At 34.2% G+C, this 14,255-nt stretch overlaps 2 protein-coding genes across 4 annotated transcripts; one reads left to right on the forward strand and one right to left on the reverse strand.

Annotated features, from left to right (window-relative positions):
* Positions 939-7,904, forward strand: LOC18589398 (pathogenesis-related homeodomain protein). 2 transcript variants are annotated; one of them, XM_018127955.1, is made up of 12 exons: positions 939-1,034; positions 1,497-1,524; positions 1,911-2,471; positions 2,756-2,921; positions 3,033-3,156; positions 3,251-3,363; positions 3,467-3,808; positions 4,353-4,586; positions 4,741-4,830; positions 5,338-5,388; positions 5,908-6,156; positions 7,366-7,904. In XM_018127955.1, the coding sequence occupies exons 1-12, from the start codon at positions 1,025-1,027 to the stop codon at positions 7,639-7,641; spliced, it is 2,244 nt and encodes a 747-aa protein (XP_017983444.1). In that variant the 5' UTR covers positions 939-1,024; the 3' UTR covers positions 7,642-7,904. The 2 variants fall into 2 exon arrangements, with proteins under 2 accessions (XP_017983444.1, XP_007014416.2); XM_007014354.2 differs by having other exon boundaries at positions 941-1,034; positions 1,502-1,524.
* On the reverse strand, positions 8,377-14,007 carry LOC18589399 (tRNA-specific adenosine deaminase 2). Of its 2 annotated transcripts, none has more exons than XM_018127956.1 (8): positions 13,824-14,007; positions 13,659-13,696; positions 12,430-12,496; positions 11,107-11,266; positions 10,901-10,996; positions 9,692-9,790; positions 8,933-8,991; positions 8,377-8,812 (listed from the first exon to the last, which is right to left on the reverse strand). In XM_018127956.1, exons 1-7 carry the CDS (start codon positions 13,887-13,889, stop codon positions 8,948-8,950), a joined length of 570 nt encoding a protein of 189 aa, XP_017983445.1. In that variant the 5' UTR covers positions 13,890-14,007; the 3' UTR covers positions 8,377-8,812; positions 8,933-8,947. The 2 variants fall into 2 exon arrangements, with proteins under 2 accessions (XP_017983445.1, XP_007014419.1); XM_007014357.2 differs by having other exon boundaries at positions 9,692-9,795.

Raw genomic sequence — 14,255 nt, forward strand, 5'->3', positions numbered from 1 at the left:
AAATTGGTGTGGATTCAAAGTAATCATTATATTAATAACAATGAATTTTAAGATAACCCAAAACTGTAATAAAAGTACCACTAAGGTTCATGTTTAGAATTCATAATTTTTTTGGAGCAAATTAAACTTAACAGAATTATAAAAACTAAGTAGTTTCATTGGAAACATCTTTTTGTTTCTAATTCCTTACCTCCTTACATGTCAAGTTTTGATTTTTATATATTATATTACTAATATTTTATTATCACGTACATCTAAATTCATGTTCCAAATTAAAATTACTTACATTAAAGACTTAATTTTCATTAATAATTAAATTTGGATTTATATTGCTTATTTGCATAAATACATATAATGAATGTTAAACTTTATCACATTCTCAAATTTGTAAATTTCGTTTTATTTCAACCGTGCTAAAATTTAATTAATAGTTAAGAATAAAAATGTCATAGTTTTTGGTTGGTGGACAGTAAGTTAACATGAAATATATTTTATATAAATTACTATTATATCAATAAATCTTATTAATGATTAATAATTTTAATTGAAATTAGTTAAAAATAGTAATTTAAAAATATTAACAAAAAAGATGTCATTTTTCATCAAAGAAAAGTTGTGCGAATGTATGTACTTGTATATATATATATATATATCATGGATAAATTTAATTTATTTATTTTTTAATATTGATGTACAATGCTTTTAATATCAAAAGTAAAAAAAGTAAAAAATTAATTTAAAACTACAAAAAAAAAGAGGATAGATGCTCAAAATGAAAAAAAAAAAAACTTTATTTTAAAGACGTATGAAATATGTATATTTTTTTAATTGAAAAGGGGAATTCGAAGGTTTTAATTGTTTAAAAAATATGTACCTATTATTGAGATAAATACTCAAATATAAATATTTTTAAAGTAAAAAATGTAAAAATTTCACATGTGAGGTTTTGAATAAAAAGTTGAAGCTTCCCTGATGAAAAAGTAGCAGTGCAACAACCTGTTGTTTCCTCCTACCATTGTTGAAGATGAATAATGGTAAATTAATTAGGTAGTTTTATTTATTTATTTATATTTTCGAATGAAATGAGCGCAGGTGCAATTTTAATATAAGGAAAAAGTAGAAAAGAAAAAGAGAAAGATGCAAGTGGAAGTGGAAAACAAGACATAGGAAAGGAAAGGCGAGGAGAGGGAGTGGGGTTGGGGGTGAGGGGAAGAACTGAGAAGACTGGACTTCTACTCCTATAACTCTAAACAGAGGCAACCGTTGGGGTGGCGCTTTGGGGGAAGAATCCAATTTCAGCTCATGATGGGCAACTGAATCCCGAACTTTCTTTCTTTTTTCTTTTTTATCCTTATATATATATATATATAACTAAATAGAACTANACTTTTCTTTTTTTCTTTTTTTTATTTTCTTATATATATATATATATATATATACATATATCGAAATCAATCTCATTAAAATTTTTAAGCCCCCTTTGCCTTTATATGCAGAGCAGAGAACAGTTGCAACATCTTTCAGGTCAGTTGTCCAATGGGGTTTTCTTTCTTCTTCTTCTTGTGGGTGATCATGCCTGTTTTTTCCTCTTGTTCTGTGTTTTTTTTTTTTATTTGCTTCCCACCAAGAAATTCGTTTTCTTGATCTTCTGCTTTGCTTTCAGACTCAAATCTAAAAAAATTGTTGATTATAAGATACAATTTGATGACACATTTCTTCGAGTAGATTGATAGTGTAAAACTGCAAACTGTGAAAAGATCAATTGAAAAAGGTGTGATAATCTTCTGTTTTTTTGAGTTCCCTCAGTTAAAGAAATAGACATGATGCAGTTATGCTGTAATGTATGATTGTATCTATTTTTGGTGTGATATAGAAATAATTACTCATTAGCAGTGCTCGAAATTTTTCAGTTTTGATACAGTAGAGATCAGTATGCGTGGTACTGGTAAGAAAGTAGTCGATCATGAATCTGCCAAGTCCTCTTCTTCTAAGAAAGAAGCTGGGTCTAAGCTAATTGCAACATTACAATTCAAAAAACGAAGTAAAATATCCCATGGCAGAGTACGTAAACCAAAATATCATGTAAAGAAAGTTGGTTCGGCCCTTTTGAAGACGAAAGTTAATGCCTCTATTAGCAAGGGGACGGGGAATGATGTCTCTTCCAGCAAAAAGGTAGGTAGTAAGACAAACCTGCACAAAGCAAACAAGAAAGGGTCTTCTAAGAAGTTGGATTCATCCAAGCTCCAAGGTAAAAATGCGGCATCTGGTAGTTCCGAGGAGAACAGTAAAAAGGCTAATGAAGATGTTAGAATTAAAAATCTAACCAAGAAGAAAAAGAAGAGGCAAAAGGATAAGGTTGAGCTGGATGAAGCATCACGGTTGCAGAGAAGAACAAGGTACCTTCTGATTAAAATGAAGCTGGAACAGAATCTTATTGATGCTTACTCTGGGGAAGGTTGGAAAGGTCAAAGGTATAGAACCTTTTTTCTCACAGACTATATCTAAATATAACACAACTAAAGCCTAATCAAACTAATGTAAGATATAACACAACTTAACATTTGCTCTAGTAAGCCTAATAGAACAACTAGGGAAGACAGGCTATCACATGTACTAGTGAAAATGTCATAGAAAAAAATTTTGAACTCTACCATGTTAAAGCATTCAACTGGAAATCAATTAGTTATAGTTGGATTGGCCCCAACCTTCTTTTTGCTATTAGCCTTTTTACTTTGCTTATCTTGTTTTATCACAGTCGAGAGAAGATTAAGCCAGAAAAAGAACTGCAAAGAGCCAAGAAGCAAATATTGAAGTGCAAACTTGGGATACGTGAGGCAATTCGCCAGTTGGATTCACTTAGTTCAGTAGGAAGCATTGAAGGCTCTGTTATTGCCCCAGATGGATCTGTTTATCATGAACATGTAAACTTGAATACCTGTTTATTCGAAACTATAAATCTTGATTTGTTTGATATTATTGAAGCCATGATTTGGATATTCATTCTTCTGTTATCCTGTATTTTTTTTTTTTAGATATTTTGTGCAAAGTGCAAGTTGCACGAAGCTTTTCCAGATAATGATATAGTACTTTGTGATGGAACATGCAACTGTGCCTTCCACCAAAAGTGCCTGGATCCTCCACTGGACACTGAAAATAGTAAGTTCAACTTGTGTAAATATTATGAATAAGTTGATCTGAATTATAAATCAAATGGCTTCAGAATAAGACACATTCAATTACTAATGTGCAGTACCTCCGGGAGAACAGGGCTGGTTTTGCAAATTTTGTGACTGTAAGATGGAAATTATAGAAGCAATGAATGCACATATTGGAACCCACTTCTCTGTTGACAGCCATTGGCAGGTTACTATTGCAATCTTTATCATCCATCCTACTGCCCTTTGTAGTTGAATTGGGTTTAACTGCTCTATTAATCAAATTAACAATGCCGTTCTTCATGGGTTAGGATATTTTTAAAGATGAAGCTGCTTTCCCTGATGGTGTGATTGCATCATTAAATCCTGAGGAGGAATGGCCTTCAGATGATTCTGAAGATGATGACTATGATCCAGAGAGGAGGGAAAACAGCTGCGGCATCAGTGGGGCAGCCCTTGATGGTGATGATACAGATGATACAGACAGTTCAACCAGCTTGAGTTGGTCTGTGGATGGTGAAGATTTTTCAGGATCTGGAAGGCGAGAAAACCATTCAGTTGACAGTGGTGCAGATTCTTATGAAACCAGTGATGGGGAAATTATTTCTGGCCGTAGGAGGCGAAGAGCAGTTGATTACAAGAAGCTATATGATGTGAGTGGCAACCATTTAACTAATCACCGTGTGAATAGGTGTCAGAGCAATTTCCAGAATATTTGAACTATTTAGTTGCCCATTATCAGCTTTTATTTAAGGCAAAACTAAGTTGATGTTAATGCATGTTGAGGGTGGAAATTTAAGTGATTTACTGAATCTACTAAGTGAACCCTCAACAAGGGAAGAAATGGGTAGGAACACATAACAGGGAAATAAAAGAAAGGAAAAGACATGTTTGGGAGTTGCAGAATTGGGTTGGGTAGGAGTTAAATTTGGTAATGTCTGCAGAGAAGAAAGCTTTTGTGATGTGTCATTGCTTTGTTCCTGGAATTTAGAATGTGTGGCTGTACATAACATTGGCAAACATTAGATGGTTGATGCATACTTACTCATGATTTGCCTCAATAGTGTTGCTTAAGAAACATAATGTTTAACTCTTAAAATTCTATATCAGGGGAAACAATAATGTAGAGTTGTGCATGTTGTTGTTGCAGACTACTTAAAAGTTTTGTCATACTGTGTGTTTCTCCTTTCTGAACAGGAAATGTTTGGAAAGGATGCTCCCTCATATGAGCAAGTCAGTGAAGATGAAGATTGGGGTCCTGGTAAAAGAAAGCGTAGAGAAAAAGAGTCAGATGCTGCCAGCACACTTATGACTTTATATGAAAGTGAGACAAAATATCCAAAGGTTGAAACCACAGAAATGAGAGGACAACTACCTTCGGATCCGAAGAGCAGGCGACCTATTTTCAGAATTCCTCCCACTGCAGTCGAGGTAGGAAATACTTGAATTCTGCCAAAAACGCATATGATTGGAGCGTCCTTCTCTCCTTTCCCAAACTGTTTTCTGCACTCTCTCTTAATATTAAGAAGAAATGTATTTTTCATCATGCTTATTTTCTGCACTCCCTTCTTCTGTGCCCTCCCAGAAACTCCGGCAGGTGTTTGCTGAGAATGAACTTCCTTCTAGAGTAATCAAGGAGAATCTTTCAAAGGAATTGGGTCTTGAGCCCGAAAAGGTAAAAACTAAGTTTTACAAAATATTATTTCGAAGAAAGGTGTCTAAAAATTGATAATACATTTTGGTGCCCATAATTACAAATACTTCTCTGGAAACTATAATGACCAACTGACCATACTTTTCATTCTGGAGGGAGGGATTGGATAAAAATTGCTTTATCATGATGCTTAATTCATCCCACTGAAAGCATTCTTTCCTGGAAATTACCTGGTGTGTAACTTGAAATCAATATAATAGAGGGTATGTCATGCATCTATGGTATCTAGTAGCATCTAATCGATCTTGGCTAGTATCACAGTTATCGCCAAGAGAATGGAATAATCATTGTTGCATGTGCATTTGGTAGCAAGAGCAAAACAGCAAAAGAGAATTCAATGTATGTTGGACCGAGGTCTTAAAGAACTAGAGGAATATTATTATATCCTCCACAGAGTTTACAATTCTGAGTTGTTGGCTTTCCTTTTCTTGCACCTTCTAGTTCTCATCCTTGAGTTTCATGTTCCAGGTAAATAAATGGTTCAAGAATGCCCGGTACTTGGCACTGAAAAGCAGAAAGGTTTGTTTGCACTGCATGCACGCTGCCATAATTGCTTACGTTAATTTATTCTATACAATTTTTTCCTGCTTTTCTGTACATTTCTTCCATGCATCTTTTATATTTGGAGTTACTTTTTGGTTTTAAATCTTATAATATGTTTGGACTTCTACCAACACCTCTCTTGTGTCAAGTATAGCAAGTTTTTGATTGATGGTGAACCTTTAGATGCCTCTAAAAAATACATCGGTACTTCTTTGGGGCTGTTCAAACCTAGGCTGGTTTCTTAGATGCTATCAACTGCTGTTTCTCCTAGAAGCTATTAATTGCTAATTCTTACTACTAGGTAATAGCTTTTATTTTGGAACTGGTTAAAGCTAGAAGAACTTTTCATTGCTAATTTTTGCCTGAGTCTTTTTGTTGTGGCTGGTCGGCAGGAGTTATTGAGATTTATAGAAAGTCTTGAGATTTAATTTTAAAAAACTTCATCTATTTTTGAGAAAATTGAAAGGTTTTTTCACAGATTCTCATGTGAATCAGGTAGAGAGAGCAGACCACCTTCAGAGTTCTTCTCCTGGAGTCTCCAAGGAATCTGAACTGGAAGCTTCAAAGAGGAAAGATCCTAATATCCCGCAATTGGAAGATACATCGAAAAAAACTTTATTACATACACCAAAGAGATTGAAAAAGAAAGTGAGAAAGAGTCCAAACTCAAAGTCATTACACAGTTCTTTAAGGAGAAGTGCACAAAATGGACTTTCACTTGTTTCACCTGCAAACAGCAACAAGGTAATTTAGCTAAAATTCTGGGTGTAACTTGGAATCCCTTTCCACTAATCTTGTGTTCTCTTCACTTGATTCATCATAGTGATTAAAGAATTGGAAGGAACCTAAAGAAAGCATTAACTTTTAATGGCCATTAGAGCAAGAATTCTTATTCAAGATTATTTTCTAGATGGTTTCAACAAAAAGAATGTTACAATCTGCCTTTTGAGGCAAGACAAGTGTCTTAAAGATTAGATTTTCATTAATGCCTGATTTTGAGATTGCCATTAAAAGAAATACCAATTGTCATTTCTGTCTGGGAGGGTTATACCCCGTACTTTGTTTGGAAACATTTTAATAGGAGGTTATGTATTTCTCTGAAAATTTTCTGAACCCTAATTTCTTTTAAACCCTCCAAATTGAGAGAATTTGGAGGGGAAAGATTCCTCATTAAACAAATTATATCATGCTGACAGAATTGCCCTTATTTTAACATTTCTTCTTGACTTAAAAATGGCTGTTATTATTTCCTACAGCTTGTCACCATTTAACTAAACAAAATTTTGAACATGCCCCTTTCTCTCCTTCCCCTGAGAGGAGTTGTACCCTCTCCTTCATCTTCTCCCCCCCTTCCCCTTCTAATTCCCAAATAGAGGGTATAGTTCTTCTGCTAAGTAAGCCAACTTTTTTAAATAACTGAAGTATACTCAGATCAAGTTTCAGCTTTAAAGTCACTTTAGGTTCTATTTTGCACTGTGGTTGTTTGGGCTTTGGATTTGGGGTATAGTTTTCGTTGCTTGGACTTTCAGGTAGTTGACTTTTCACTTCAATAAAGGTCGACTTCTGCTGCATTAACCTAAGAGGTATATAAGATTCTTCATAATATTGTAACATAATGATTGGATGTTTTTTGAGTCTATGCAGGTTTCCTTGTGTTTCATTGAATTAGGTTCACACGCTGCTAATATAATCTAGTCTAGAATGAAATTGATCAGACATTGCCTGGCCAAATGGAGTTCCAACTTTGGATTTAACAATTATATATATAAAGAACTACTTTATGTATTTCATTTTACAGCAAGATTTTGGGCTCATTTGAAACCTAAGCATGTAATGGCTTAATGGAGTGCTGATGATATAAAATTCCCAAGATAGAACACACACATATATCTGAGCACTGACTTGAAGTTACATGTTTTATGCTTTGACATGTGTTAACATTTTGTCTTTCAGGTCAGAAAAGAGTTGAGCGATGATGTGATCTTGAAGAAGCTTTTGAAAGGGAAAAAGAAGAGGGAGAAGAAGAGGGTGAACATTACTGTTGGGGGTGGATTACAACAATTCGAGTTAGAGATGGAAAGGCTTTGTAGGGTTAAGGTGAGGCTCGAGAATATGAGGCAAACATTATTAAGATTAGAAACTAGCAAAGCTAGGAAGTTGAATAAAAACCGGTTACAGGAAGAATCTGTTATTTATATTCCCATTGCAGAGGTAAAGCAGAAGGTTTGATTTTGTGCAACCTTTTGTGACCATTACAGCACTTTCAGCGGTGCTGGTGGTTGTTTCTGTCAAATGCCCATTTGACCAGACCTCAAGTTGCAATGGGAATCATTTTACTTAATATTTCCAATATGCCTGTAGGCGATTGAGTGGATCTCAGTTGCTATTTTAAGTATATGGAACAGTTGGTGCTGACCCAAAAAGAAAAAAGAAAGAAAGAAAGAAAGAAAGTATGAACAGTTGATAAAGATGTTTGGCTTTGTTCTTAAGTTTCTCTACAGCGTTAGTGATATGAAGTTTTCACTGCATTTCAATCGGATTAAGCCAAGGTATAGCAGCTTACCAAATACCTGATGCGTTCACGAGCTGGCCCAGGGTATCTGTCACATTAGTCATGTATGGCCAGATTTCAATGCATGCTCTATGTTTTTTTCGAGAAATTGATACTCAGAAGGAAAATGGATTAAGGAAAACACAATGAATACAGTAGAGCAGTAGCAGTAGGAATGAATACAAGTGCATTGTCAAGGAGGATATCTAGTTGAAATTGACATCTTTGGGTTCGTATGTATGTCTTGGACATTGGAATTGACAACATCTCATTAAGGTAAAGATGTGCAAATATTCGGAAACCAATATTGGGCTGTAATCATCATGAGCAGGATGATATCTTGGATCAACAGCATGTTGAGCTATTGGGTAAAGCCATCAGCCTGTCTCAACTTAAGCAATAGGAGCATGATAGAAAATAGAGAAGGGAACATGAATCTTGTGCCCCTTGACATCATAATGTTTTATGAGACCGAAAGCTACATAAAAAGAACAAGTTTCAGAGGATATATGATCTTGAATAGACTTAGAAAAACATAACATGATCTTCATGGCCAACCCTACACAATGGAAGGAGACTTCATTTGAAGTCATTGCTAAGCAATTTTGTACTTGTGCGTAGCTTAAAAAACAGACAATGAAATAAATTGATTGATCACTCAAACTCTTCAGAAAGTGACTATATCCAGGAGCCTAAAGAATCTAAATCCCATAAACGAAAAAAATATGCATTCAATCCGCATGCTTGAAATGCCTTCATCGAATTCTCTTTATGTCAATTTCATGAGTCGTTATTTGCTTTCCCCTTCAACATTTGGTCAGCTACAAATCATGTTATGAGACCTAAATCCTTACAAAAGAAATTTGAAATGAAGGACGTTAGCTTAGGAAACTAACAGATTGTAAAGCCATTTGAAATCAAATTGACTGAAATAAATAAAAATAAATGAATAAATTGGCAATAACCAACCTAAATCTAAGTATATCACTCAACTTCCTTTTGAACCAGAGGCCTGTGAGGTTTTGGAGCTGAAAGATAAACAAAATTAAAATGATGAATTATAAGATTGCCAAAGACAAACTAAAACAAAATGCTAAAACAGTCCGAATTCTTGTTATGCTATCATAACAGACATATTTATATATAAACAAATGCAAGGAAATGAGAATCCATCAGCTAAAGGTGAGTGGGTATTATGCCTTCCTAACTGAAGCTGAGATCAATCACATTTCACAGCTTCAGAGAAATTCATTGCATAGTTATACTGTAATCTTGCCTTTTCATTACACACTTATGGGTGCATTAACTCTAAATTCTTATATGTATGATTTGACCAACACGATCCCTTTCAGAATATTTGACATAATTTTTGAGCAAAAACACCCAACTTCGACACATTTTCACCTGCCTGGCATTTACATACAGATTCAGGAGTAGTATATCACTTGGATACGAATTAAAGCAATATGCTACAATGGTGTCCAAGTTCGGATAAAATCTCTAATTCCTAGATAACTGCTTCACTTTCATGGCGAAGTTAAAATTCAGGGCAATGCTGCCATGTTTGTTTGTTTGGAATGACATGAGGGTAGAAATTTATTGCTATCAAAAGCAATTCTGAATGTATTTTGTTTATATCTTTCTTTCATACCCTTTGCCTCAATAGACAAGAATATGCAATTTCCCTAATGCAGTGATGCAGACTTAAATCATGATGAAATTACATACCATTAGGATTCCCCTGTTCATAGAAACTTCTGAAAAGAGAGACTGCTTCTGAGGCCAGCAATCCTCCTGTACATTTGAAACCTTTTCTTTGCGGAACTTCTGCACTAAAAGAAAAAGAAAAACAGAAGAAAAGACATTCAATTGAATTGCAAAATTTACCAATAAATCGAATAGGATGAATATAGAAAGAAAAAATTTTCAGCATTAATGAGTTCCCTTTTCCCACATTAGAGAAAAAACTGTAAAATCGAAGTATAATGAAGAGACAATATAAGCAGATAACCAAGAAAGAGCACGCAATACGCAAGGGACAGTAATTAACCCTCCATCAGATTAAGACAGCAACTTTTCACAATCAAAAAGTTGTTACAAACTTAACTGATGAATTTACATGGAATCAGTTGAACAATTAGAAAACGGTTCTAAATTCTCATTTGTTGTGAATATGACTGTCATCAAGGCAAAAACTTCTGCAGCAGCATTAAAGATATACAGGGAAGGGAAAATGTTGTCCTTTATTCTTCACCAACATTATGCAAAAAGTGTGTAGACAACAACAGACACAGTGACGTTAGAGGAAGCTAAAATGCCGTACACTACAAGGGATTAATGATGCAAAGGCTGAAGAAAACATGGAAAACACAAGTTTTTTACAGCAGAGAAGTTGAAGCCTAAACCCTAAACCCTAATTCCTACTTTCTAATTTCTTAAAATGCATTTAGCAAATGGAAATAAAAACTGTATTTTCTGAAAATGAAAATAGTAAATGCATTTGTTATTTATATGGTCTCATCATAAAAACTACAAAAGAAAATGGTTAGTAAACTGCATAATGCCACTATATATAAAATAAAGAAGAGTAAAAAAGTAAATGGTTTTTAGTTCACTTGTTTGGTATAAATACAACATATGCAGATAGCACAAGGCTTCTGCTCCACTCAATTATATGTATGGTGGTTAGCTAGCTTATTTCAATTATAATGAATAGCTGCAATTACTTATTTCATTATTGGTACTTTTGTCTACTTACCATTTTCCATACTTCTAACTGCATTCACAAGCAATAGAATATCTATTTATCACAAATTCACAGAATAATGAAATAAGAAGTTCAAACTCAATTTAATAAGGACAAAGAAAAACAGTAGTGATGAAAAAAAAAAACCCTTAAGTAAAAACTTGCATGTAAGAATGAGTTCCAAAACAAACCTGATAGGTGGCTCAAAGCACTTGAGTGCAAGGATAAAATGGACCCACACCCTCCAAATTTCTCATTTGCACAACCATAATATACTTCCTTTATACCTAAGATGGGATATACTCTGTCAAGGATCAGGCTAATGAAAAAAGTAATAAAAAGTATTCATAATAATAGATTCCGTAATTCAAGTATTATAATTAGAAAGGAAGGATACCAAGAATTGACAAAGCTGCAGCACACATTATGCATGGTTCACATGTAACATACAAAATGCATTTTGAAAACGTTTCAGCAACATCTGATTTTGAAAGTCCATCTCTCTGCCATTTCTCCAGAAGAATGTCTATGGCTTCCATTTCTGCATGTCTTGTTGCCTGCACCAAAAAAGAATGAAGAAACCCATATAATTTCCATGAGCTGCTGACAAAGATGAAGTAAGTTTGAAATAATAGTCCACTGACATAATGTTAAATTATAGCTGAAGCCTAGACATGACCAAAACTATGAGAACATTAGTGATCAAAGAACCCTGCAGCCTGTTCCTAAAATTGTGCAAAAGCAGTACATTTTATGAACCAACTGCCCCACAATTTTGGGGTGGGGGGATTCATATAATTTTTTCCCCTCTAGGAGGAAACCCATAAAGCTAAACAAAAACATGGACCTAGTAATCATAGTAAAATGATTGTGGAAAAGATGGGATTAAAATTCAGTTAGCAATTAAAAAGGGGGAAGAAGGGTAGAAAAGGCACATTTATCTTGCTTTTTGGAGCTTAGAACCAAAAAAGAACAAATAAATTTTCAGTTTTGCTCTCAGCAGACAGCGAAAATGTCCTTGATACAGACCACGGAAGTTAAACAGACAAGAAAGATATTTCACTGGTATTATTTCAATTTTCAAATTTCAAACGCCATTTGAGGATATTGTTATAACTTTAGGATCAACATAAGCACCCTGGAGAAAGAAGAAAACACTAAAGATGCTAATGTAACTGCAACCCAACACAAATTTAGCAGAGTTTTTGGCCAAAAAGGAATAGATCATTTTACATTTTCCATCTCCCTCAATCACCTCTGTACACATGTTGGAGGGAAAAGCAGTGAAGATAAACAGAGTCAAAAGTCATTTTCCTTAGTAAGACTTGGCTCAGAACTGTAAATAATTTATGCAAACTCTAATTGATTTCAAGTAATAGTTAATGATTTGTTCACCTTTAGATCATATTGTCCACAGGAAAAATGAACATCATTGAAATGTACTTCCAGTTATAACCAATCAAAAAGTTACGTGGCTAGCAAAAAAACAACAGAGTACTGTTACAGCCGGATGATAAGCATATGAAGGCCAAGCTGTAACAAAATTTTACACAAACAAGCATAAATGTTTCTTAAACACACATCACACAAGCTACATATTTTATGAACTAAATGTCTTCATAGAGAAGTGTGCAGCCAACATAATACGGGAGAGATCAAGGAGACACAAAATATGACCATGTCAGAAAAGGGGGGAAAAAAAGACAGGGGAATAAATTACATTACGCGTCTCATTGGTTCGATTTCTCCCAGAGGCAATGACCTTCCCATCCTTGATGAATACACAGCTGATATATAAACAGCATAGTTAGTGAAGAAATTTACAATGAGAATTTTGTACATCCTTGACTTGAGCAAAAAAAGCAGTTTAGTTTTCAAACTAAAATATACACACAAAGAAGATGGGGAACTACTGAAGTTAACTGATATTGATGAAGTTTACAGCAGCTTAACCATCTGATCCTAGGAATAAAACGCTAGCTACATGGCTTGAAACTTGGTACTGAATTTACATGGGCATCAACTATTGCTTATAGTTTAATCCTCACAAATAATTATCTGTTAGGTTTGGTAAAACTTAACCTATAAGGCTATGACACAGTGCATGCCGATGAAAATTTCAGGACCGTGGCAATCATGTTGATTTACAGATTAGTTGGTGAGACAGCAAATTGTGTGTGTAACAATGCTGTTTTCTTTCGGTCTCAAGTTTATAAATAATTTTTTTTATTGGTCAATTCTCCAGGTTATTCAAGTCTTACGTCTTTTGTGTAAAAATGCACCCTATTAAAAAAGTCATATGACTTCCTTCCATAGTCATTTCAACCCTTGAATCAAGATAACCTTGAAGGAAAAAATTGCATTTCTATTGGGGCACACATTTTCTTTTGCTAAAAGGTATCTTTCTGAGTTATAATGTAGTTCTGTTTTCAGGCTTACGAATGAATTATAAAACTACCATTGTAGACTTTTTGGGATGTTTGAGCTCTCCCTTAGCTTTATATATTTCTTCGTGACTACCATCATAAGTGGGTTGCATCCAAACACCATCAACGGTAACACCAAATTGAGTACACTTCCTCAACTTAATTATTTTAGAGCCTTCCTAACTAAGTTAATTATACAAGCTATAACCAGGCTTATGTCATGAAGTTAGGCCTATGTTCAGCTCAAAATTTAGAAGAATATAAAGATGTGCTTAACTTGGGTCTCAATTCATCTCAAATGTTCACCGGACCTCTTTCCAGATTCCCAAAAAAAAAAAAAAGAAAAGAATATTTCTAATTATTCTGGAGAATACAAGATTATTGCAGAGCAGCAAACCATAAATTTTGGTTTCCAAACATTAGGAAGATATATTTAAAAAAGGTAGTATAATTTTACTTAGTTTTAGTACTAAAATAGAACCCAAACTCAAATTTCGTCCAAAAGAATGAGATTAAAACTTACCCAACAGGAACTTCAAGGCTTTCCAAAGCAAGTTTTGCCTGAAAGACGAGAAAAATATTGTGTGTCTTTGTGCGTGAGAGAGAGAGAGAGAGAGGGGTTAAATTCCAATAGTAGCAATGTGGAAATTATATTATAGAAAGGGAGAAAAAGGTGGATTGTAATTACCTGCTGAATTGCAAGTTCCATATATGCAAGATTATCAGAAGACCATCCTTGACCTTCACTTTCCATCTCGACAATAACAAAAAATAGAGTAACAAAGAAAGTGAAGCAGAAGTAACCAAGACTGATAAGCGGGTATAAGTACCTAGAAGTCCTTGTACCGGCACGAGGGCAAAATGTGCATTTCCTCCCCCCATTCCAATTGTGAGCAGTATGAATTTGTATTTTTTTTTTTTATACGGGGAGATGGACCGGCAACGGCAAGCAAGGGTCAATATTTTAGTAGGTAAAATATTGTCACCTTTACGCTTCTTTTGTTTTACACTAAAATAATTTTTGAAAAATATTTTCAAAACTTATACTTATTTAGTAGATAAAAAATTAATTTTAGATATAAAATATTTTACGAGTCAATAAAATTAATTACGAAAAATG

Source organism: Theobroma cacao, chromosome 9 (genome assembly GCF_000208745.1).
Source record: "Theobroma cacao cultivar B97-61/B2 chromosome 9, Criollo_cocoa_genome_V2, whole genome shotgun sequence".
Lineage (NCBI taxonomy): Eukaryota > Viridiplantae > Streptophyta > Magnoliopsida > Malvales > Malvaceae > Theobroma > Theobroma cacao.